General features: G+C 37.2%; 1 protein-coding gene across 2 annotated transcripts in view; it reads right to left on the bottom strand.

The window, feature by feature from the left end:
- Positions 1–586: 586 nt before the first annotated feature.
- INTS6 (integrator complex subunit 6) overlaps positions 587–23,394 on the bottom strand; it is a 40,895-nt gene continuing 18,087 nt past the window's right edge. Inside the window, exons 6-19 of one of the 2 annotated variants that reach the window (XM_042014322.1) lie at positions 16,314–16,497; positions 15,220–15,345; positions 14,236–14,390; positions 11,341–11,493; positions 11,069–11,201; positions 10,479–10,573; positions 9,977–10,087; positions 8,178–8,393; positions 7,942–8,068; positions 6,566–6,708; positions 5,685–5,919; positions 4,601–4,972; positions 4,060–4,153; positions 587–1,171 (exon numbers count right to left, since the gene is read on the bottom strand). In XM_042014322.1, coding sequence (XP_041870256.1) covers positions 1,078–1,171; positions 4,060–4,153; positions 4,601–4,972; positions 5,685–5,919; positions 6,566–6,708; positions 7,942–8,068; positions 8,178–8,393; positions 9,977–10,087; positions 10,479–10,573; positions 11,069–11,201; positions 11,341–11,493; positions 14,236–14,390; positions 15,220–15,345; positions 16,314–16,497 — 2,238 coding nt within the window. In that variant the 3' untranslated portion in view covers positions 587–1,077. The remainder of the gene's footprint in view (positions 1,172–4,059; positions 4,154–4,600; positions 4,973–5,684; positions 5,920–6,565; positions 6,709–7,941; positions 8,069–8,177; positions 8,394–9,976; positions 10,088–10,478; positions 10,574–11,068; positions 11,202–11,340; positions 11,494–14,235; positions 14,391–15,219; positions 15,346–16,313; positions 16,498–23,394) is intronic. The other variant, XM_042014323.1, reaches the window with a different exon arrangement.

Genomic DNA, 23,394 nt, shown 5'->3' on the forward strand with positions numbered 1-23,394 from the left:
TGACACAAGCATCAGAAACCCAGGCCCACAAAGATTTTGGGTGACAACTGCAAACCACTGACTCCTATGAAAAGCATCATATAGGACTGTTTTATTCAACTCCCACTGAATCAAACAAATCCTTCCAGATAGTCAGAGCATCCAGCACAGCTGAAAGACATGGCCTGTAAAGCAGTCAGTGATATTTTGTGTCCAGGCAGCAGCACCCTCTGGCTGTTCCTGCACTTGTAAACATGTAAAATCTTCTGACACAGAAAACCTCTGTATAGCTTTCCTCAAAGGCTGCTGACCCCTGCTTTACTGCGCTGAATCCCTCAATAAAACTGCAGGTTTTGTCATGGCTGCAGATGTGCATACAGAACATCACTTTGTTATGCTGGTCACCAAAAGTGCAAAGTACACAAGATACCCTACTACAGCTGCAATTCAGCATTAGCTTTCTTTCACTCATTCTCTGATTAAGAGCAGAATATCCAGTGATACAAAACCACTCTTCATTCTCTAACATTGATACCAGAACACAGAAGCACTGGAAAGGGAAGGCAAAACAAATCATTCCAATAAAAACTGTACTCAAACCTACACAAAGATTAAAATAGAGATTTTATTGATGGAATAACAAAAGTGCTTTTCTTAAATATTTTTCAAAATACATTTATACAACTTACAATAATATATCCAAAATAACTGTATATACAAAACATTACCTTGTTTAATGTATGTGCTTTTTTTTTTTTTGAAAATTACAAAGCAATTTTTTGGCAAAGTTCAACCTTAAGAGGTGATAGTTTTGAAGGTTAGATTAAGAAAAATAGAACCTGAGGGAAAGTGACACTTATGTCCATGACAAGCAAGAAGTTCTCAATTTAGTTAAATAAAAATGTTCTCGTAGTATTTTTCACATTACAAAAATAACAGAAGTGAAGAAAAAAAAAAGATGATGGATACTTCTCATCATTTTATTGAGCAGCTTCTCATTCTTTCAGGTACAGGAACTTGAGATAAGAGTGCATGTCAAAAATGAATGCAAGTAAGAACAGCAGTGCCCTGCTGTAGCTCTCTCTTGTGTGCAGTTTCTTAGCTGCTGTTGATATGGTTGACCTGATTGGATCTGCGATGGATTTCTTCCAGAAAACTCTCGAGCTGTTCTATCAGCATTCGTTTTTTAAACCTGGGTTTAAAACAAAGCATTATAATGGATGCACAGAGTAATACATGAAACATCATTGACAAAACTTTTACTGAACTCTGGAAACTTCAGTTATTACTACAGGAACAGTGCATGATGAGGCTACACATACATCATATGTATATATACAATGTCTCCTAGCATTCTGGTAAACCACTAACTTGCCTTTCCACCTACTGAATACAAAACTATGTTTACTACAGTTTATTATAGCACATTGCAGAACTTCACTCAGCCCTCAGAAATCCAGGAAAAAGAGAATTAAGAGTTTGTTGCTTCCAGAACTAAAGTTCTGAAGTACAGAAATAAAATATACATCAAAAGAACTACAATCCTGAAGCTGGAAAACAGCTTTTAGGGATTATTTGCATGCCTTCGTGACGCATTCACCAAAGTTAACAAAGTTCGTACTGGTGAAGGAACAGCCATTACACAGTGCAAAGCAGATTTCCTGACAAACAATACAAACTGAAACTTCAAGACAGAAATTAAAGGAAAATACATACTCCATACCTCTGGAGTCTCAGCAGTTCTATTCTGTATCAATTGTATAGATTTGATCAGTAGGCCATTATGTCACCTCTGCTTACCCCCCCACTTTAGGAAGTACAACTCCCTGCTATTTCCAGCTAACCCCTCCCCCTTGCAACATTTCTGCACCTTCTGACCTATGCTTTGGTAGCCATACATGTGCTCAAAGATAGGCAGCAATGAAAATATTTTGAACTACATATCAAGTTCAGTCCTATGACTTCACTAAACCCCAGCAGAAGCCTCTAGTTCCAGTCAGGCATCCTGGTCCATGTCTTTGACTTAGAGACATAGTACCTGCCCTAACTTCCAGATCACAAGCCTCCCCACAACCCCAGCTTGACTACTGGGAAAACAAGGTCCCATTCCCAACCACTCTGTCATTGAATACCCATGCTCTGGCCCCTTACACACCCATATCCCGGTTCACAGTATCTCACAGACACACCACACTTCAAAGTACTGCTTCCCCTCCATTTTTCCTCATTGTCTCTCAAAAATGATAGCTTTTCTGCTATTGAAAGAGAAACTACAGGCCAGGCAGCTTCCAAAGGAAGCTGAAAGCTGTGGATCTTTCAGAAATCTTCCTCTCCTCTTACAACTATAGTGGATTAACCCCCAGATTTAAATGGGAACTCTTTATAAACATTAACTTCGTTGCTGAAATGATCAAGAGCTTTCCTAAGTCCATGTTCAGAGATGGCACTCCTTGCAGCAGGGAAAGAAAGCGTTCCAAGTTTGAACTGCAATCCATGGCATTGCAAAGTCAGCTACCAGTTACCAAAACAAAACTATGTTGACAACTCTGGAGGGCCTAGAGATGTTTCCTGCAGGGAGCAGGGAGCCTGGATTAAATGTGATAGCTTGCCTGGATAAGGAAAGAGGCGGAGAACTGCATAGTGTTTGTAGGCAGTGTTACCCAGGTGGATAAAATATTAACACTATAAAAATCTAACAAAGGAGAGAAGAAAAGGATAAAGATTAAGCTGTTCCTATACTCAAACCAATAAAAACTGAAGTTTAGCAACAGTCAACAAATAGAGTTGCAGATAGGTACAGAAAACTATTAGTTATGGTAGGAGATGGGATTTAATTCTGATGCATCCAAGACCAACACTCAACCACTGCCAAATTTTGTAGAAATGTCAGCTAAAGATAGCTGGAATAAAGAGATTATGCAAGAGGAATGAGAGTTACAGGTGCTCTTAAAAGCCTAATTTTACAGGCACAAAAACTCCAGCCCCACTAAGGGCTGCCAAACTCCAAGAGCAACAGTATGGTTTTGTATGTGAATGAGGAAGTATATAATCCACAGGCTATAGAACAATTCTTACAGGCAATGTAACAAGCAAAAGCACAATAAAGCAATTGTGGCTATAGGAAGAGCATGATCTATATAAATTTACATGCCCCACCAAGCTGGCAATAGAAAGCTAGAGGATCTGTATGAATGTCCAACATCCAGCATACCTTAAACTCTCAGCATGGTTTTCTCCTAAAATTACTTTGTTTTTTAATAATGAAATTTGCCTAATGCCACAGGAAAAGAGCTGACTACTACAAAACAGATTAGAGAATAAGAAGCAACTATTCTTTGAGGTTTCTGAAGTAAGCCTCAAAGTTCTGGCTATATTTACAACCCATGCAAGATCCTGGAATTACTAGTTCCCTGCAACTCAAACACTACTGGTTCTAATACATTTCTGCTTTTTTACCTCTCAGTAAGCATGTAGAAAGCTAAGTATGGACAGTCTACAGATACTGTAAAGAACAATTTCTACCAGGATCAAAACCACAGGGTTTATATCCTTATCAACTCACTCTTCTCCAGTGAAAAGCTACCTCCATTTCCAAACTCTCGGACAGGACTACACTATCTCTGAATGAAGTATGCTGAAGAGTAGAGACATATCTTTATGAGCATACCTGAATTTAAAAACTATTTTTAAGACAAGATTTTGAGCAGATGCTGTTTCTGAAAGCCTAATTCCCAGTAATCAGCAGCTCCAATACATTTTCAAATTAACAGTACACTCACACATGGACTTTTTAATTGGAATGATTTTTTTAAAATAACCTTCTCTTTCTATACCATTGTCCATCACATTTACAGGGACTTGGCAGTTACAGTTACTAACATCTTTAAGCCAAAATCTGAGGGAAAAAGGTAAGCTTTTACAAACAACACCTCAAGAAGCTTATGCCTTTCTGCTCTTTCATAGGGAATTATTTACTTGTAGTGCAAAGCATTGTTTTCAAACAACTGCGTGATTGTCCAGCAGTTATATGTGGCACTACATGGTGCAGTTTTGTAAGAATAATACAATTCTGTTACCTACCTTGAAGCTTCTTTAATAACATTCTGTAAAAATATCAGTCGGGTTTGTAAGCTTCCTTGTACATGCTTCAGTAAAAAGAAGATTCTTTCATATTCTTAAAGGTCAAGAGAAAAAAACCATCAGTTATTTAAAAGATGCCTATACAGATATCTGTTATAATAGCTTTGAGTGAAATGCAACTGACTTCATTCAGTTTTTGTAAACTTGTACCTCCTATCAACTGTAGCAATAACATCTTATTTAATGAGAAGAAACATTAAAAAAACACAGGATATTGCAGCTTAGGATATTACTAGCACCCAGCAAATTAATTCTAGTACAGATATAAAAAACATTACTTTCATGAACACTGATAGGTATAGAAATGTTTTAATCACTCCTACAGTGATGTTCTTAGCAGATGTTTCAAAACAAATCTTTTCAGCTTTAAATTCATTTTGCTTCAGTCTCATGGTCCAGTACATTTCTAAAATAGTGATCTAACATGAATTCTTTGTTTAATTCTAATGCCAGTTTTCTGAAACAAATTTGGCATACTTACTCCTTCCTGGTTTTCGGATCTCTTTCATAATTTGTGCTCTTAGCTCTATATTAATCTCTCTGGAACTTCTGCAATGCACTGGTTTTTTCCCTTTGCTAGGTGAAGACATTGTCATGTTCTCTTCAGTACTTTGCTCTTTACTACCTGATTCCTCGTGATTCTCCAAAAACCCATCAACATTCAAATTATTCCCTAAATGTTCGTGGCCTACATCCTCTGTATGAGTTGTCGGTCGATCCAATGAATTGAATGGTGAAGAGGACAGTGAAAACTCTGAATTCACAGTATTTGGAAAAACATCTGATGAAAGGGGGTCTGTAACGTGATTCTCAATGACATCATCAACTCCAGCTTCGTTATTTGTTTCTGATGCTGAAAAAATAGAGATTACACTTGCCAGGTTCAAATTCTTTATCATCTGATACAAGTCAATGAGTCAGATCAGTATTAGACTCTTAAAACAGTCTACTGTACATGGCAGGCAAAAGAAAACCTGTTTGTGGATTGTAACACTGAGCCCATCACTATCTCCTGGCAATTAATGACTTTTAAAAAAAATCACAGGTATATTCTATGAAAAATGAAGTTACTATATGGACTACCAACAAAAGAAAAAATACCTCTAAAGTGTGATTTTGTGACATGGTGTCTTTCCCCCTTTAAATCAAACTGACCAAGTTTACTTTAGTACTAAACAGTGAGCAAGAGTTATACAGCCCCTCAGCTTCACACCCAGAGAAGTGATTTCACTGCACTAGAGCAAAATTCAAATTAACTTCATGCTGTGATACTTCTAGAGCATGTGGATTTCCAGGCAAAGGAAGAACACCCTTCTCACTGTCTACGCTGTCTGCTCAGGAGAGAGGAAATACATCGTTTATACTTGGAATTTATATGGAAGATTTCCATCTGAAGGACTATGAACTCTGTAAATAACCCCAGATGCACACTTAAATACTTCATTTTCAAGGGGGAGGGAAAAAATTGCCATATTTGACAAATAAGCCAGCAGTATTTTTTACACAAAAAAGTTTTTTCACATAAACTAAAAAATAAACTTTAAAGATTTTGAAGATTCACTTACTTTTGTGAATAGCAATGGGTTTAACAAGGTCAGGCTGTGCTTGTGCAATTGGTGTGGGTGGCCCTTTTCCTCCAATGTGGTTATTCACAACCAGAGGAGTTTGTGGTCGCCCTCTGAGCAGGGGGGACATACAACGCCGCCTTTTCGGAATCCCTTGCATATTTGGTTCTCCAGGTCTTTTATGTTTATTTTGAGGTCCCGATACAAATTCGTCTGCTTCATCTATCATCATTCCCTGTAATTAATTTAACAGGAAGAATTCTTAAGCTTCACACCATGTAATGTAAGTTACAATTAATGCTCTGCATTATGATAATGTTTAGCATGTATAAGAGTTACATATAACATGCCATTATGTTTGGAATTCTAAATTGTAACCAAGACCAGATAAATGTGCTTAAGGCCCTCATCCAACAGTCTGCCAAGTAAGTTAACTGAATGGGGCCATCAAACTTCCTTTTCAGTAATTGCAAAGGGACTCATATTTAATACAAGAGCTCTAAATGATATTGACAGTTTGGTCAATTCTAAGACAGATTTGGATAAAAGGGACAGTCAAGATTCTCAAAGTTATGGGAAGCTTTTTATGATGGAAGATTGGTAAAGGATTTTTAGGTATTAGCTAAAGGTAAAGGCAATTAGGTATTAGCTATACTAGAGACAAATATTTAATTTATAATACAATTTAGAGACATAACACTGCTTTTCCAATAAAGACTGCCCTCCATAGGATACTACTGATAGAAGAACAGCTGAGACACTTTCTTATAACCATTATTTTTACAAGTATTTGAAAGGGTTTCTCCAAAAGACTACTCAAAGAACAATGTAGGCAGTAGTGCGCACACAACACATTTTTAGAAAAGCTTTACAGAAGTCACCTTTTTGTCCAATTTGAATGGATTGCCAAATGTATGAAGCCTTCGTGGTTGATCAGGATCAAGTTCTCGGAGTGGAGAAGGTATTTGTTTTAGATACTCCTGGTAGTTTCCCATTTGTGCTATAGGTACACTGTGAACTTGATCTATCGTAACAGAGGAGTTAATTAATAACCAGGACTGCTCACATTATGAGAATTTAGTCTATATCCATTTCATATCTGCAGTGTTCAGACTTTTATCATATGCGTTAACAAAAGAGCTGTGCAAAGCTCACCATTTTTCTTGCCTAAATTGGTATTCATAACACTTTTGACTTCAGGAGACTTGCTTAAATGAATCAGTACATGTCTTGTGGATTTACCATTATGACAGGAAATAAGCAATAGTTGTCATGCATGAAAGTTTTCCAATGTGTCCCAAATTTACAACAGAGCAATGGATGAAAAAACACACTAGGAACAAATCAGAACTAAAACATTACTACAAAAAAAAAAGTAGTAATGCCATGCTGCACACAGCTTTGACATAACTTTGCCTAATTTTAGCCACCCAAAACTTAATTGTCAGGACTAATATTTTCCCAGAGCAAGGGTAACTTTTGACCACTGTAAATTAACAAATTCTTAAAAACCCATAGGAGCTGATTTTAAACTTATTCTAGTTTTAGAGTTGCCAAGCCTTTGATCCAGAAAAATATACACTAGAAGAAACTGCAGAAAAAAACCCCTAACATGAGTTAGTCCTCCTCCCTGAAGAACAACTACTCTGACAAAGCAATAATGTAATGTGAAATGTACAGATGCTAATCTGACCTAAGTATTCACAGCACTAATGTAACACAAGCTTTCACTTGCATTGCCCTTCTCACTCTTATTTCAACATCTTCAATTAGATGCCACAAAGCAGTGCCAGAAGACATGGGAAAAAAGGTAAAGGAATAAATTAGCAGACTACTGAACCATTTGCTGTTGGCTCAACAGGCAAAACAATCACAGTGGCAGCACCCAGGGAGCTAGCTTACTTTTCTACTGCTCACAGTCCACTTCTACTGAGAGAGATCATAATGTTCAGAACTGCCCTGTGATTGTTCTTTTGTCAGATACATCCATGAAAGTTAGGAAAAACAGTGAACAAGGAATCTTGTGTAAAAGCCCAAGTCTCCTCATGTGGAGTTAAGGAGAGAGCAGTGAATTAGCAATCTTCTCTATCCTCACCATTTTTTCCTCCAATAAGATAAGGAAAAAGCATCTAAAAAAAAAAATCATTCAGTTGAATGGCAGTATCAGGCATCCACCAAATTTTAAAGAACTACATTATTTGTTATATTTTAGCAATGATCATATCACAGGCCGACAAAATATAAACTGTTATCTAACCTTCATCTTGTCCTTTGAGGAACTTGCGAGTACTCTTCAGTAAATTAGATCTCATTCGTGTTAACTGATCCAAAAGATTTCTTCTGGGTATGTCATAAGCATTTCTAAATGTCTGAGGTTTCAAATCCTATGGTTCCAGTAAAATGAAATTCCAATTAATGCCAAGTAAGAAACAATATCTAGCATTTCAATGGAAGTATATTGAAAATAACAACATTACACACAGTGGTGCTTACCTTATTCAGCAAAGCTATTTGGAACCCAGCATACTCCTTCATATTGAGGTCTAGAGGTCTATGAGGAATTTCCCCAGTAATCCCCTGTAGCAGATGTTGAAAATCGTTCCTATGTGCCATAGACAGGTTGTGTGATCTGCTTCTGACCTTAATTCCAGTCTCTTGCGCTACCTTTTTGCCTACAGAGCCAATGACTCTATCGGACTCTATTTTGGCCTTAATTTGAAATAAATAAATAAATAAAATTGACAATATGCTCTTAAAAGGATTAGTCAGACTTATTCATTTTAAATTCCTACCTACAAGATTCAACAATGTCCTAACACACTATGATGACCATAACCAGGCTGAGTGCTTAAGGAGTGCTTAATACATAACTACTTAATGCCTACTACAGTTTTAAATATAGTGAACAGTTTTCTGCCTAGGTCTTCTGCATATTTCTCCTCTGCTGCCCGTTACAGTATCTAAGCACCAATATGCATGCAATGCTTTTATTTTCATAAAATGCCATAATTTGACTAGTAAGTCTCTGCAGATCTATCTGTACTTGCATAATGTTCAGCTGTTACTGTAGAGAACAGTCAAACTCTCACAAGACTGATTCTCCCACAACTGTAGTTGTGACCAGTCACCCAATGGTGTCAACTTTTTTAAAGCTCAATACAAATAGTCACAACATTAATAAATGTGAAATATATGATAATAGCCAACTGGCTGACCAGACAGACCTAACCCCCAATATTATGCTAGATTTGTACCCAAATTAACCATGTTCATAAATGCCAGCTTTTTGGTAGAATACAGTGAAAAGAGCCAAAAGGAATTTAGTAACACAACTGCCAGTTTTGGTTTTGCAATTTCACATAAATTTATAGACTACTCAAAAATTTGAATATGTATTGAGAATGCTGACTCTTTACTGGCAGAGCCTTTCAGAAGTTAGAAAACCTGTAAGTACAATTTGCAGTGCATGTCACTACATCTTGGAGGAGTCCAAGATGTCTAGGTTGAGACATCAGCTCACAGAATACTGAGCAATACGATTATGATTTAACAGGATATGCTCTAGACAAAGATATTTGCTTCCTCAAATAATAATTTATATTAATGTTTTAAGAAAAAGCTGGTCCATAAAAACTCATTTGCTAAGTTACAAGTCCTTGGCACTACTGTTTTTTGAAGTTTCAAGCCTACATTTTTTTAATCTTGAACAGAAAGCTTAACATGCACAGTTCAAAACTGGAGGTAGCAGGGCAGAAATGCTTGAGCCTAGTCAAAGATTCAGGCGCTATTCTGAACACGGTCAACAAGTTCAAATGGTCACTTGTCACGTCTATATCTATAGCCTTATCTGAGATTCTCAATTATGTCAGTTATCTCATTTACTAAACACTTTCCACTTCATGTCACAAGCCAAAGAAAGAACACTTTGATTCTGATGCATCAAGCACAAATCCCTATTTTCTGAAAAAATGCTAAAACATCTTTAAAGACAACATGGGTTTTTTTGGATAAAAGTATGTTACTCTCTGCACAAGTGAATATGCTCCTTAAATAGAAAAAACCCTCAATTTGTACTTCTGTATCTGTCTCTATAGTTCAGCTTATACAGTCTGTATTTAAATGTTATATTTTCCTTCAATTCAAAAAACAAAATTATTTTTTGCTAATTGATTATGGGAAAGTATAAACTTGATCTTTCTGCTCTTTTTTCCTTCAAAGCCACTGAACTTGAGTATTTAAAGATTATCCCTCTATCAGAGTAAGTTTTTACTGCTCTTTTGCTTCAACATTACCTGCTGACTCAACTTTTTGAGATATGAAATGACACTGTAACTAAGTCCATATTCCACATTGTCAGCTATAAGGTTTGGTGCTCCCATCATTCTCACAGCTTTCTTCAAAGGCTGAAACATGGAATATATTGCATGGTCATATTTAACTTTATACATACTTCAACTAACTGTACCCATTTCAAATAGAACCTGAGGTTCTGAAAGTTTGAAAAGAAAAAAAATACTCTCAGGGCAGCATTTTCTGTTGGTTTAAAATAGTTCCATTCATACAGAACCAGTTAACAAAAATAGCATTTATAAACAAGTCCCAGTGTATCATGAAATTAAGAAAATTTCATAACATTCAGGTCTCAAGCCTTCCACAGGACTCCAGTGAAAACACTATCATTATGTATGAAGTTGAACTATTCTCTCAAATTAATATATATTCTACTTGAAATAGAGACTACATCCCCAGTGGAAAGACAACTAGAAACCAGAAATTTTAACACAGTCATCTTACCCCAAGATAATAAGGAGGCATTGTCTTCAAATAGCTTTCAAACGACTGACGCCATTTCAATGTAGGCTTTGCTTTGTGCACTTTAAACAAGTCATCTAAAGGTTATAAAAAAGCAAAGTGACAAAATGAAAGGCATGTCTAGACAGCATTACATCTTTTTTTCTAAAAAAGAAGATTCTATAAAATAAACTCTTGAAGAAACACGAGTTTCTCAATGATTAAATTAGCATCTACAATTCAACATATATACAACTAAACCAAACATACACACACGAGATTAACTCTGCAGCCAAAAATGGAACCTGATAAATCATCTAATTGAATTGGTATTGAGGTAACAGATTAGGAAAAATGGCTCTTAAAACAATTAAAGTGAGACCAAAATGTATCTGAAAATGATGATCGAGTAAATCATCTCACACACTGAGTCTGAGTCATGAAGGCCAGACAACTGGAGACAAGTGGAACAAATCACTGATGCTACCATTCTCCAGGTATTAATATTGGTATTAATTGCAGTAATCTATTTAGATGACATCAATGTTTCAATTATGTACCACAGAAGAAAATTTGTATGAAGTGTTATTTACCTAGCAGTGGAAGCAGAACCGGGTAATTGTAAGGCATCACAAATAAATTCACACAATTCAGCGCTGTACTAGCTTTCAAGTAACCAAAAGGATGACCAAGTTCACTGTATTTTGCACTATTGCTCACATACACCTGCAATAAAACACATTACAGTGGATTCACATGCCAAGTATTGTGTTCTGAAGTTGTACATCCTATTTTGATTATAGAATAAGATATATGAAAAACAGCATTCCATAAAAAACTTCAATTCAGCATGCACTCTACTTGCCTGCCAGCAGGTCTGAGGGGATTTTCTTTCCAGGATAAACTGGGTCAGTGGTGAAGGTTCTAATTCATATTTATCAAAAGGCAGTTTGTCAATGACCATCGGTTCACAATCAGTACAGGAAAATTTCACCACAGGATGAGATGTGCGAGGTGGCTAAACAAAGTATTCCACTGTTAATACAGCCGCACAACAATTCAAAGGCATTTGTGCTATGACAACTAAAGTAATACAGCTTCTTGGAAAACATATGTATTTAAGGAAACTATTCAATACAGGATTCATTTATTGTTAATGAGTCCTAAGCAATGCATGATGTTAGCACTTGTTTTATTCTGAAGGAATCTTGTTTTCTAAATAAATACCTATTACTTTACATAGTAAGTCTAGAGCAATATGCAACTAAGACTTCTTGCATTTACACAAAAGCTGTGCAAATGGAAGTAAGTTCTAGTGGGGACAAAAAACACCTTCAATGCTTCTCTGGGACATGTCCATTTTCATTCCCGACAGAAAGAGGTGCTGTACTTTTGCATTTGCTGACTTCCCCAGGCACTTTTCCTTCTTGGCAAATTCAACAGTTACAAATTCAGCAGTTATAAAGATCAAGAGCAGCATGAATTCAGAAAAACCCCAAACTTTAAAAACTCACATTTTAACTAGGCCTGAGAAAAAAGTTATTTCAATTCAAGGGATTTCAGTGTTTGGATTTTTTAATCTTTTCATTAATCATAGGAAAAAGGCCTTTGTGTCTCAAGTTTCAACTGAAAGTTAACAACTTGAAATTTCTTTTGCCAGAAGGGAAAGCCAATTATTAGTGTGATGAAAATTGGAGCTGTACACTTTCCACCGAAGGGAGGAATGCAAGCTCTTATACTTACCCTGAGCCTCCCCTCAAGGCCACTAGGATCTGAGGGAGAGCTTAATTGGGAAGCCTTCTTCCATTTGCTCTCCTTACAAAAAGGTAACTAACAAATACACAAGTTGAAGTAGAGAAACACAAGGTTCCTTGGACTGTCTTACCACTTCACCTTGAAAGCAATTCTTTTATGTGTAAGCTCTAAGCTCTTCACTTTAGGACAAGCCACCCAAACAAGTTCTGTCAAGAGCACTGATCTTGCCTTGAGTGTCTCCACCCTGAGGAAGGTGTGCTGTCCAACTGCACACCAAATAGGAGGCCCAACCAAGTGGAGGAAGAGCAATTCTCTTCAAAGAATATGACTAATAAATAGCTGTGGTGGAGTTTTTGACCAAGCCAGCAAAGTTATACCAGGAATAAAAAGGCTGCAAAAGAAATTGACTACTCAGACTTGAGAAGTCCAATAGTCCTTTGCTGGATAAAAGAACTATTTTTACCTCTGAGCAGTTGAAGCAGCCATTTACATGTTGATCTGCCAACAGACTTTCATACATTTAAGAAAGCCTTGATGGTGTCATTGCCACAGCAGACTTAAGTTCTTAGGACAGAACTGTTTAAGACAACTCCACTGTGGATCAGGTAACAGGGAGGAAAAGTCAAGTATTTAACTATGAACTCTTAAGCAGACAAGATATGCTACATACATACACACACACTGATTACAACATATGCTATGTTTTAACAGTACTGAAATACAGGTCCTGAAACACCATCAGCAAACTTAGCTCCCCAACACTGCATGAGGAAGGTTCAATGCAAAATTTCAATTGATATCAACAAGAATTTAGCTGTACATGACAGTGCTTTATAGTTATGAGAGCTATACACACTACAAGAGAAAAAAATCTCTTCTTTTTGCCATTTGAGTAAGTCAACTTCAGGCTTTTAGAAGATTTAATTCAACAACTCTTCACTTAGTAAGATCTATTTTACCAATCTTGATTAAGATCTGGAGTAGCAAACTGTACTGACTCTACATGACCAGCTTTTCTACGAAAAAACCTTTAAATATCCAGTATACAATGACATCTCTTTTTAATGACTACCGAAAATTCACTTTTATTCATATATGCTAGCTTGCTTGTAGTTCAGAAGGACATCCACATCCTTTAATGAATGTGGCCACAGATGCCAAAAAATATCAAACCTGTAAATATGACTAAAATTTCATACTTGCATCACTCCTCAACAACCTGTATTTCAAAGGACTTCATCTGTTTTTAACCAAGAGATAAAATTTACTAGAAGTTCAGTGAGTTAGTCAGCACATCTGTTTCATATGAAAAAAGCCACAAAAATTCAATAAAAATCATAATGAAATCTAGATAACCATTACACTACTGCAGGATTTCTACTTTAATTATTTAAAATATTAGCAGAAACAAAAATGCATTATACTATACTAATGATTAGATGTCAGACCAAACAGCAGTGGCATACATTCTTTTGTGAAAAAGAACAAATAAATTAATTCTGTGGGCAGTAATTAGAAAGCTGAGGTTTTCTCAGTTTGGATAAATTGAAGGCGTAGCTACACTGCACAACAGCAGATGAAATTATATTCACTTGCTCAAATGAAAGCAGAACTACCACAAGGATTCAAATGGTCAAGATCATACTATCTTTTATTAATACCCTCTATGAGGCAATAGAATCTGATAGACTTTTACCAAGTGCCACCATTTAATATTTAAGAGGGTTCAAACAAACACTCAATCACATGTACTGGGTCAAAAATCTGTTACAGGCAGTTTTTTAATGCCTCGAAGTTACTGAAAAGCAAATCCCATATTATTTGCTCATCAGTAATTTATAGGGATAACTGCAACACAGGTTTGCATGTGTGACTCCTTGGATCACACTGCTCCCACAGTTGCTACAAAGCAATACATATTTCAAGACTTTAAAAAAATCTGTGAATAGGAAATCCTGGAATATTCCTTCATGCAGAAACCCTTTACTTTATCTTCAGTACATACCAGTGTTGGAGAATTTTGATCTGGCCAAAAGGATTCAGGAACAGGCCAATGACCTATAGGAACCCCAGTTTTAGGGTTTGGTCTGACATAGATAAGTTTGTGACAGCTGTGCCAGGGTTGGGGTCCAAAGGGTCTGGATATCTCCACCTGCCCATCTACAGAAGAAAAAGGCTTTGAGTCAAAATAATGTTAAAACTCAAGAAGAGGATTAAATAACTTCCGTGAAGACTTAAGGAACTATAATCCCAGGGAAGCCCTTCCTGCAGTTAATATTATTTCTAAGAATAGCAGATAGTTGACAGTAAGCATTTCTGCAAAAACACAGACTGAGAAGCCAAATAAGCATTAAATGTTTGCAGGATGAGAGCCCAGAAAGCCAGTTTTCTGGAGCCCTTCATAATAATCAGTTTCTTTTTCCTCCATTGTCATTAACAGATAACCTTCAAATCCAAGCATTAAAAAAGTGATATACACGACTAATACTGCTGGACTTTTTATTGCAGTGAAGTAAAATTTTTTAAAAACCCCACAAATTTCTCAGTAACATCCTAGAGAGGGACCTAGCTAAGCCATTTAGAATGAGAAATTAACGCCACACATGTATTTGCTATTTTGACTCTTAACACAGCCACTCTACTACATTGAAGAAAAAAGGGTAAGACCAAGTCTTTCCAGATCATGTTATTTTCATTTCTAGCTGGTTGAAAACTGCTTAAAGCTTATAAACCCCTTTAACTATGCCTGACATGAACAAATGCATTTAAGGCCACCTGAGTGGTATGACCAAATGCAGAGGTGTCTAGCAGCTACAGCCAGTATTTTGAAATACTACAAAGTTTCAGAATTAGCAGGTCCTTTTGGTAGTAAAGTCTTTCAAATTGCAATAGTTACCCTTTTGACTTGACAACTACTACATTAAGTTCACTGAGTTATATTGACAGTCATCCCTATTATTTGATATATAGTGTAAAAAATTTCAAGTACCATCAATTGGTGAGGGATCTGGTCCAGCTTTTTCAAAATTTATTACCACTCCACTTTGTACTTTTTGCACCAATGACTCAAGACATTGATTCAGCATTCTTGGAGAGCACACACAATATGATCGACCTGGAACAAAACAGTCAGGGTTAAAGCTCTTCAGTGCTTCTGCCCTTACGTTAACTTGGATCATTTAAAACTGTTCAACCACCATACACATTGATTTATGTATGGATCACTGATTTAATGCTTCTCCTGAACACTCCCTCTTTAAGCAGCAAGGCAGCCTAGTAAAGCACTGACAAATGCCTCATTGGAAATGTTTGTATTTTCGACCCTTAATGACTAACTCAAATTCTTGGTTGCATTCATGGATAATGGGCTCCCCCTTGTGACAGACATCAACACTTAAACTGCCCACAAATTTCAGTCAAAGAACTTGCCAGAACAGCCTACATACAGCCAGAAAGCAGTGGAATCAAATCTTTTTGGAATACTTTTCAAAGCCCTTTGTTTCCTCTCTATCAGGTCCCCTCTGATGCACCAGAAGAATAAGTACGTTTTTAAAACGTAATAAACTCAGTGCCTGAGTTTGATCTGGAATATGTTCTAAGATATTAACAATATGATCTATAACTGAGACAAGTATCAATTCTGCAGAATTATTATGCATTCTGAAAGGCATTCTGCATGCTCTGGAGGGAAAAATCCTGAAACAACCCATTTCCTTCACTTCTGGCTTCTTTAGACCAGAGTGTGACAGGAATTTACCAAAACTGTACTGCAGAACAGACTCTATTACAATTTCTAATTGCAACGCCAAGGTGTACTAAAAAAAAAAAAGTAAGTTCTCTCACAAAAAACTTCTGAAGAAAGTAGATTCACTCTTCCAAGACAGGCTACATTTAAATTGTCTGTAGCTTTAATGCTGTAAGTGTCTTTAGCTGCATTATATCAGTCTCAAGATTTTTTAGAAGTACTGGAAGAACTTAGAAATCCTTATCCCATGACATGGAATCACACAATTAATTGAACTAAACTGAATTAATTTGCACTTTGGAAAGTAATGACTTGTCAAAGGAAACAAGGGCACTCACCTCCTGTGACTTCACACATAGGCGTGATTGCAGAGTCATCCACAGGTACGCCTGTCATCTGCTCTGATTCTGGGGCTGTAATACCAGGCAAACGAAGAACCAAAGCAAATAACCTCTGATCCCATCGAAAGGGCTCCTTAGTCAACTCACTTCCAGGTAAAGGGGAATTGAGAGGTAAATGGAGCTGGAAAGGAATTTAAATCAGTGAATACACAGCTTTTAAAAGAAACAAAAATTCAGGTTACATAGCAGTGGCAATTCACTCTATATAAGCACACTTCTCTCTCCACGCACATTTAATAATTTCATTCAGGTACTGTACATTACCACCAAGACATCCATCATTTAATCAAGACTTGGCCATTTCAGAGCAACATAATGCGTGTTGAGAACCTCAAATCAAGTGATAACCACTTTTAAAAACTGATCCAAACTCAGAATCAGTATTTTCTTTAGAATTTCAGCAATAAAAACAGCTTCACTGTTGTGTTCTTTTGTTCAGTTTTCTGCAGAACAGGCCCACTCTTAGCTTAGTACTTTTCCTCAATTCTTCAAGATAAGCACCACTGAACAAAAAAGCAATGTTAATCCAAGACTCTCATGGAAGAAATATAGCTTGGGTATAGCTGCTAAAAAAATTAAGTGTATATCAGGCAGGATTACCTACTCCAAATAACAGCTTCAAGTGAACTAATGCAGTAGTTATGTTACAGAATCAGAAAGATTTTAGATAATTTGGGTATATCCCAGAATTAACTCATGCCTGTGCTTTAAGTGAAAAGAAGGTGTTAACAGTAGCCACAGCTACACATACAAGGAAGAATTGCTTGCCATGTGCTGTTGTATTGCCTCTGGGAAGAACTACTCAAAAGTTTTAATTCAGAATATTGAAGATACCAAACACATGGAAGCATCTCTTTTTACTTTAATTCACAGAAAAGACAGTAAAGAGATTCAAGTGTCAGGCTTCAAACATGCCACAGTAGAGATACAGCAATGGTCAGGACATTTATTAACCACTAACAGCAATAGCCCGACACACTAACAGAACACACCTAGAAGTCCTGGGATAGCAGCAGTTTTACACCTAGTTAACCCCAATGAGAAAAGCTTCTAAAGGACAGCAGAAGGCATTCACAAGATCATAGATGCTTTTTGCATGCAGATACTTCACACAGACTAGTGGTAAAAAGAAAGCTTATCCAGACATTCAGCTACAGAAGCCCTGAGCAGACAGCTTTGCAACAAGTAATTGCAAGTTTCAGAAAATTTTATACATCCCTGGCTGATGATACCATTGTCAGCACAAGCAAAATTCTCATTTCACCTGGAGCACTGCAGCAACAAAAGGGGGGGGGGAAAATCCCCAAAGCAATGACTCAAGTGGTGCAAACAGTTCCATTACCACACCAAATACAAGGGGGTTAAGCCCACATGCTGAAGCAAACTCAACACATCTTCAAACATTTTCTCTCATGCAGCATTCAAATTCTCAAGCCCAGCTCAATCCTAGCAAGAAAGTACTAGTCTGTTCCAAAACTTGATGCAAATCCACGTAAGTGCTCATTACATATTGCCTTCATTTCTAGTTCATAGTGTTAGAGAATTTACAGAAAGCTGTTAAAAAAGGTCTTTTGTTTGCTTATTTCGAAGAGATAAAGTATTAAAAGTATCAAAAGTATTAAAACCTGATTTCCAAAACCAGATACCTCAGCTATTTCTATTTACATAATTACAGCATCTCATACTGGGAAAAATACATGCCTTAATGTTTGAAAAGCAATCAATTTATTGATACAATCTCAAAGCTATGAACAAGCACAACAAGCCTACTCATAACATGTGGCCAAGTATCAGAATATTTTGGACTTTTCAGCACACCCGATGATTCCTCCTGAATTCCTTTTTGCTTATGCAAGCACAGAGTAGTACAAGTAAGAACTGAACTATTTCCCCAGATGTTTCATGTTTTACACGAAATTGGTCAAAGGGAACTCAGCTAGTTTAGTACTGATTGACATGCATGTCTTTCTCCTCTACACAAAGAGCCACAAAGACTGCCTGACAATGGAAACTCAGTTAAAAGAAGTTAAAAGAATAGCCACATTCTTAGTAAACAGCCCGGAATCCTGACTATAAGGAGACTGAATTGCAAGCACTCCACCATCTTCACTTGGGGCTACTAAGGAATGCCATTCAAGCTTGCCTACTTAGATCTAACTGAAGATATACTATCTCCAAAGAGTATACTTGATCTGCAAAACACACCTATGTAACAGCATTATTTTTCTTCGGGCAGCACATATACTTGGTTTTTACTATATATTATTTTTATATATAAAGTATCCCACTGGATCCTGCACCAAGACTATCCCGAGTTCAGTTTACCTCAAGCTCCAAAACATTTCTTTGGCTCAGCTGGATTTATGGAGAGAACTGCAAAACCAAAGAGTAATCAGAAGCTGGCCGTTGCATTACGTACATATTGCTATCAGAAATGTTTTCAAACTGTATGGACAAAATGCAAAGCAATCATCATCAAATCAAATGTCCTCACCTTCCCACAATTTAATTCCAGTTAAGTTTAATATCCTTTTACACTTATACTGGCAAAGTTATAGATTCAAACCACCTCATTCACCAATATTAGCAATGTGGTCTTGTCACCTCCAGTTACTTTTTTTTAACTGGTATTGTATTACCATAGCAACTGCATACCTAGCAGAAACTAAGATGAGCCTAGAATTTTACATCTTGCATTTCATTTCTTTCCCCACGCATATTTTAATATGAAGGCATGCACACATTTTCCTCTTTCTCAACAACCAGTATGAAAGATAAAGGTAGACTGAACTAATTAAGGGAAGGTTATTTATCAGCTATGGTCTTCAACATATGACTGTAGAAAGACAAGTGAACTCCCAGCTTAGTACTAGAAACCAGCTGGTTTGTCTCATCACTTGTTTGTAGGAGCACACAGAAGCCCTACCATTCCCAAATGCCACAATGCTACAATGAGATATCAGTGTGTGCCTTATGCCACTCTTCCTGCCTTTAAGACAACTAAAATATTCCAGAAATAAGAGGGGGTGGAAGATAAGAATGTTCTAGAAGATCTCTTCAGTACAAGGCTATTGGTGAGCAGGTTTGTTTATTCTCAGTCCTTGTTTCTACCTACATTAATGCAATCATAAGAAGCAGCACAGTCTAAAATCCTGAAGAGAAAAAAAAAAGGGGATCCTAGAGACCATAGGATGAAAAAAGTTAGATAAGCATTAGAGCACTCTGCACCAGCAGGGCAGTGTGAGAAAGACAGTAATGATCTTCTGGCAATGGCTGCACGTATGGGCTCATCCATTAGAAGGGGCAGCAATAGCATTGCTTAAGCTTTAGTACCCAAGTAATAGCAGGCAGCTCCATCTCAGGAAACCTCATAAAAGGTTGTTAGAAGACTAGGCACTAAAAAATATGCCTACAGTCAACTTCTCTTTTTGTACCATAAAAAAGAAAAATCTTAGAAAAAAGAAATCTATCTGCAAGTAACCTTCCTTGCATGCTCTTCTGGTACCCAGAAAAAGGACAAACATCCCACATTCCAAGCAAATGCAGACTTTCGTCCTTACAGGACTAAGGACAGGTAACTATTCAAGCCCAGCTGAGAACATCAGCTCTTGACAGAGTGATAAACTCTACTTAGTTATCAAAAACATTGTTTTCACATCTTTTTCCATCCAATCCTATGCAGTTATAACACATAAGCACAAATTGTTCTTCCATGGGAGATAACTCAAGGAGATCCCAAAGACATCAAGGTCAACTGACACACCATGTCAATGTCATGATGTACTTGGCCATTCCAAAGCCAGCATTAACCATGACCAAGTACTCACTGAGCTGATATAGTTACACATCAAGAGCTCTGGAGCTCAGTGTCAAGTGCTGTGAACCCAAAAACTCCTGCTACCAGGAATAATAAGGATGAGAAAGAATGGGAACATACATTTAATGATATTTGCATATTTCTTAATAATATGCAATAATATAATAATATAATGCTATTTACACATTTCTTGCAGAATTTGTTTAGAAATCAAAATTTTTAACTGGAGGAACTATAATAAAAAACATAATGGAGCATTTAGAGCTCCTGATTATTCTTCAAAGTAAGCAGAACCTTGACACTTGTCACAGTTGTTACAACTGCAATACAAGGTGATCAGCTCTGGGAAGGATCAATGTGCCAATGCCAAACAGCTGCGGGATGAAGTCTCATGAAAATCACAGATTCCTCCTGTTAGAGTCTCTCATAACTGGAAGATCCGAAGAACAGCAACAAACAGAAACCAAGCAGCATTGCTTATGCTTTTTGCTTGTATAATCATCAGAATGTATCAATATGCTAATAACCCCATTTCAGTCTTACAGACAAGTTAAATGCTACTTAGAGGGTATGTAGAGGGAGGACAAGGGAACATAGCTCAGCAGTTGTAAAACTGGAAAAGTATGTTATTTCATAATATAAAGAGGAATAAGAAATCCCTTCAAGCATTTAAACATTTGCTTAACAAAAGATGAAGAAAGGGCTAAGACTGAATTTGGAGGATCAGGCCAGAAGCAAAAGCCACTCCGTAAGGAATCCATAACATGAGACCTACTAATTAATGATGGTTTGCCAATAGTATGAGCCCATCCCCTCCTCAAGTTCTGACTGGAACTAGTGAATCCAGGGAAGGGTCTGGTCAACAGGCCACGCAGAACACATAGAACTGATGCTGGTAATTTTCTGTACATTGGCACTGGTGCATTAAAAAGCAGTGCCAGAAGGGACAGAACCAAAAATGTTACTGACTTGTGCAGGTGGAGAAAATTGCATAGACAATATAATTTCTGTCTTCAGTCTGAGTAACCACACCCGTGAGAGACAAGGAAGCACTCACTGAAGGGTAAGGCTCTATGTGCAACAAACATTTTAAAATCCACAAAGGAACAGGACATCTGAAGAATTCAGCAAGAGCTCTGGAACAGGGTTTAAGCTTGACTGCTTCACACTAGGGCAAATGACAGTGTTCGCATAGTGATAAACTGATTGCATTTGTAAGAATGCAAATGTTCATCTGAATGACAAAGCTTTGAGAAAACTTGCCTCCAGGTTCCATGCTGGCTTCACAGGCTTTCCAAAAAAACCCCAACAAAACACCAAAGCCCAACATTGTTGGTTCTCTTGTACATATGTCTTAAAAGAACTAAAAATATACTGCCTCAGTCGATGCTAGGATGTAAAAACGTTGTGATAGCCAGTGGGATACGATCACTTCCAACACCAACTCTGAACAGCCTCCCCAAAGTCAAACCCAAAGAACAGGACATTTGAAAGTGACTGAAAAAGCTTTGTTAGTAACCAAAGAGGAGCAATGAACCTCTGTATCTCCAGGGTGGTGTTCCTGTACTAATTCTAGTTCATTTCTGCATGTCCAACTTGAGAGGTAACTGCAAAGGACACTCAATGGAGACAAAGAAAATTTCTGATCAATAGGACACACACTGACAACAGCAAAAAATCATCCCTGAAAGACATTAGCGCCCTTCAAATGCTTTGTTCCTCTTTGATAGTGTTAAGAATGTTCCTACCAATACACCTAAGGCAAAAAAAAGGGGAGGAAAAAAAATTCGCATTCTTTGCTGGGTGTGAAACATACCCAGTACATACATATGAAAAAGCATACAAACAAATTTGCATTTTGTCTTGCAGGAAGAAAAGTGGTTACTCCGCCTTCTGGAGGAATGGAACACCTTTACATTGGCTTATTTATAACAAAAAAACCCCACATTAATTCACTATTATTAGAGCAAATTCTGCATTTCTAGAATGTAATTTAATAATCACAAAATTGTAACATTGGGCTCAATTTGACATGATCACAACACAAACTCTGGGTGTAGCACACACTTATCAGTCAGGACTGCTCATGAGCCAAGTCTAAATTTAGTAGATTAATGCAGTCACCAGAAAGCTCTTTTTCTCAACCTAAGTTACAACAGTTTAAAGATGTGAATATATGACCAAATGGTTGCCTGACTCTAGGAAAATGTCTTCTTGCAAAGACTAACATGAAAAAGTTGTACCCACATTAAAAGGAAAAGGAACAAAAAAACCCTGGCTGGCTATAAAAAAGACCTGACTCTTGTTAGAGAAAGAGCTTAACTTACCTAAATCATTTTGAATAATGAAGATGAAAGGAAATGTAACATAGAATCATAGCACTGCATACACTAGAAGGGACACATGACATAAGTTATACAGTCCAGATGCTTTTGACTGCTCAGGACCTTGTCCAATGCAGCTTTTCCCATCTCCACAACCACTGGACAACATGCCCAGTGTTTGATCACCCACACAGTTAAAGATTTTCTTGATATCCAATCAGAATTTCCCATTGGAGAACTTGCAGCTGTTGCCTCTCATCTCAGCCCTGGGTACCTTCAGGAAAAGACAGGCTCCCTGCCCCATTAAGCTGTTGCAAAGGGTGGTAAAGGACTCCCCAGTCCTCTCTTCTGAAGACTGAACAAACCCAGTTCTCAGCCTCTACCCAGAAGTTATTTGCTTCACCCTCTGAGCACCTTGGTGTCCTTCACTCCAGTATGTCAGTGTCAGATTTTACTCGTCATCTGACAACAGAGATTATTCTCCTCAAGGAAGGACTTACACAGCTAAGAGATTACCCAAAATAGTATTCTGCTGCTAACAGATGTTGCATGTATGTTGCAAAAGACTCAAAAAGCATCACACTACTCTAGTCTACTCAGTATTTTGTACTGCACCCATTCAATCACCAGATTAATCTGAAAATAGCTTATTGGGTAAAAAAAAGTATGATGGAAGTGAGGTTTCATACAGATAACCTACTTGTTACTGTGATCCAGGAATTCCCTTTCAGTTACTAGCTATGCTTGTTGGGAGTCCACACAGAATTATGCAATTCTCTTCCTTTAAGTCAGATATATTACAAAAACTACTCAAATACCACTTTTCATACAGACAAATTCTGTAAGTGCTGTAAGAATGCAATATAATACATTATTA

This window comes from Corvus kubaryi, unplaced genomic scaffold, assembly GCF_017639235.1.
Source record: "Corvus kubaryi isolate FWS band 111438036 unplaced genomic scaffold, C.kubaryi_AGA036_p1.0 split1-65, whole genome shotgun sequence".
Classification (NCBI taxonomy): Eukaryota; Metazoa; Chordata; class Aves; order Passeriformes; family Corvidae; genus Corvus; species Corvus kubaryi.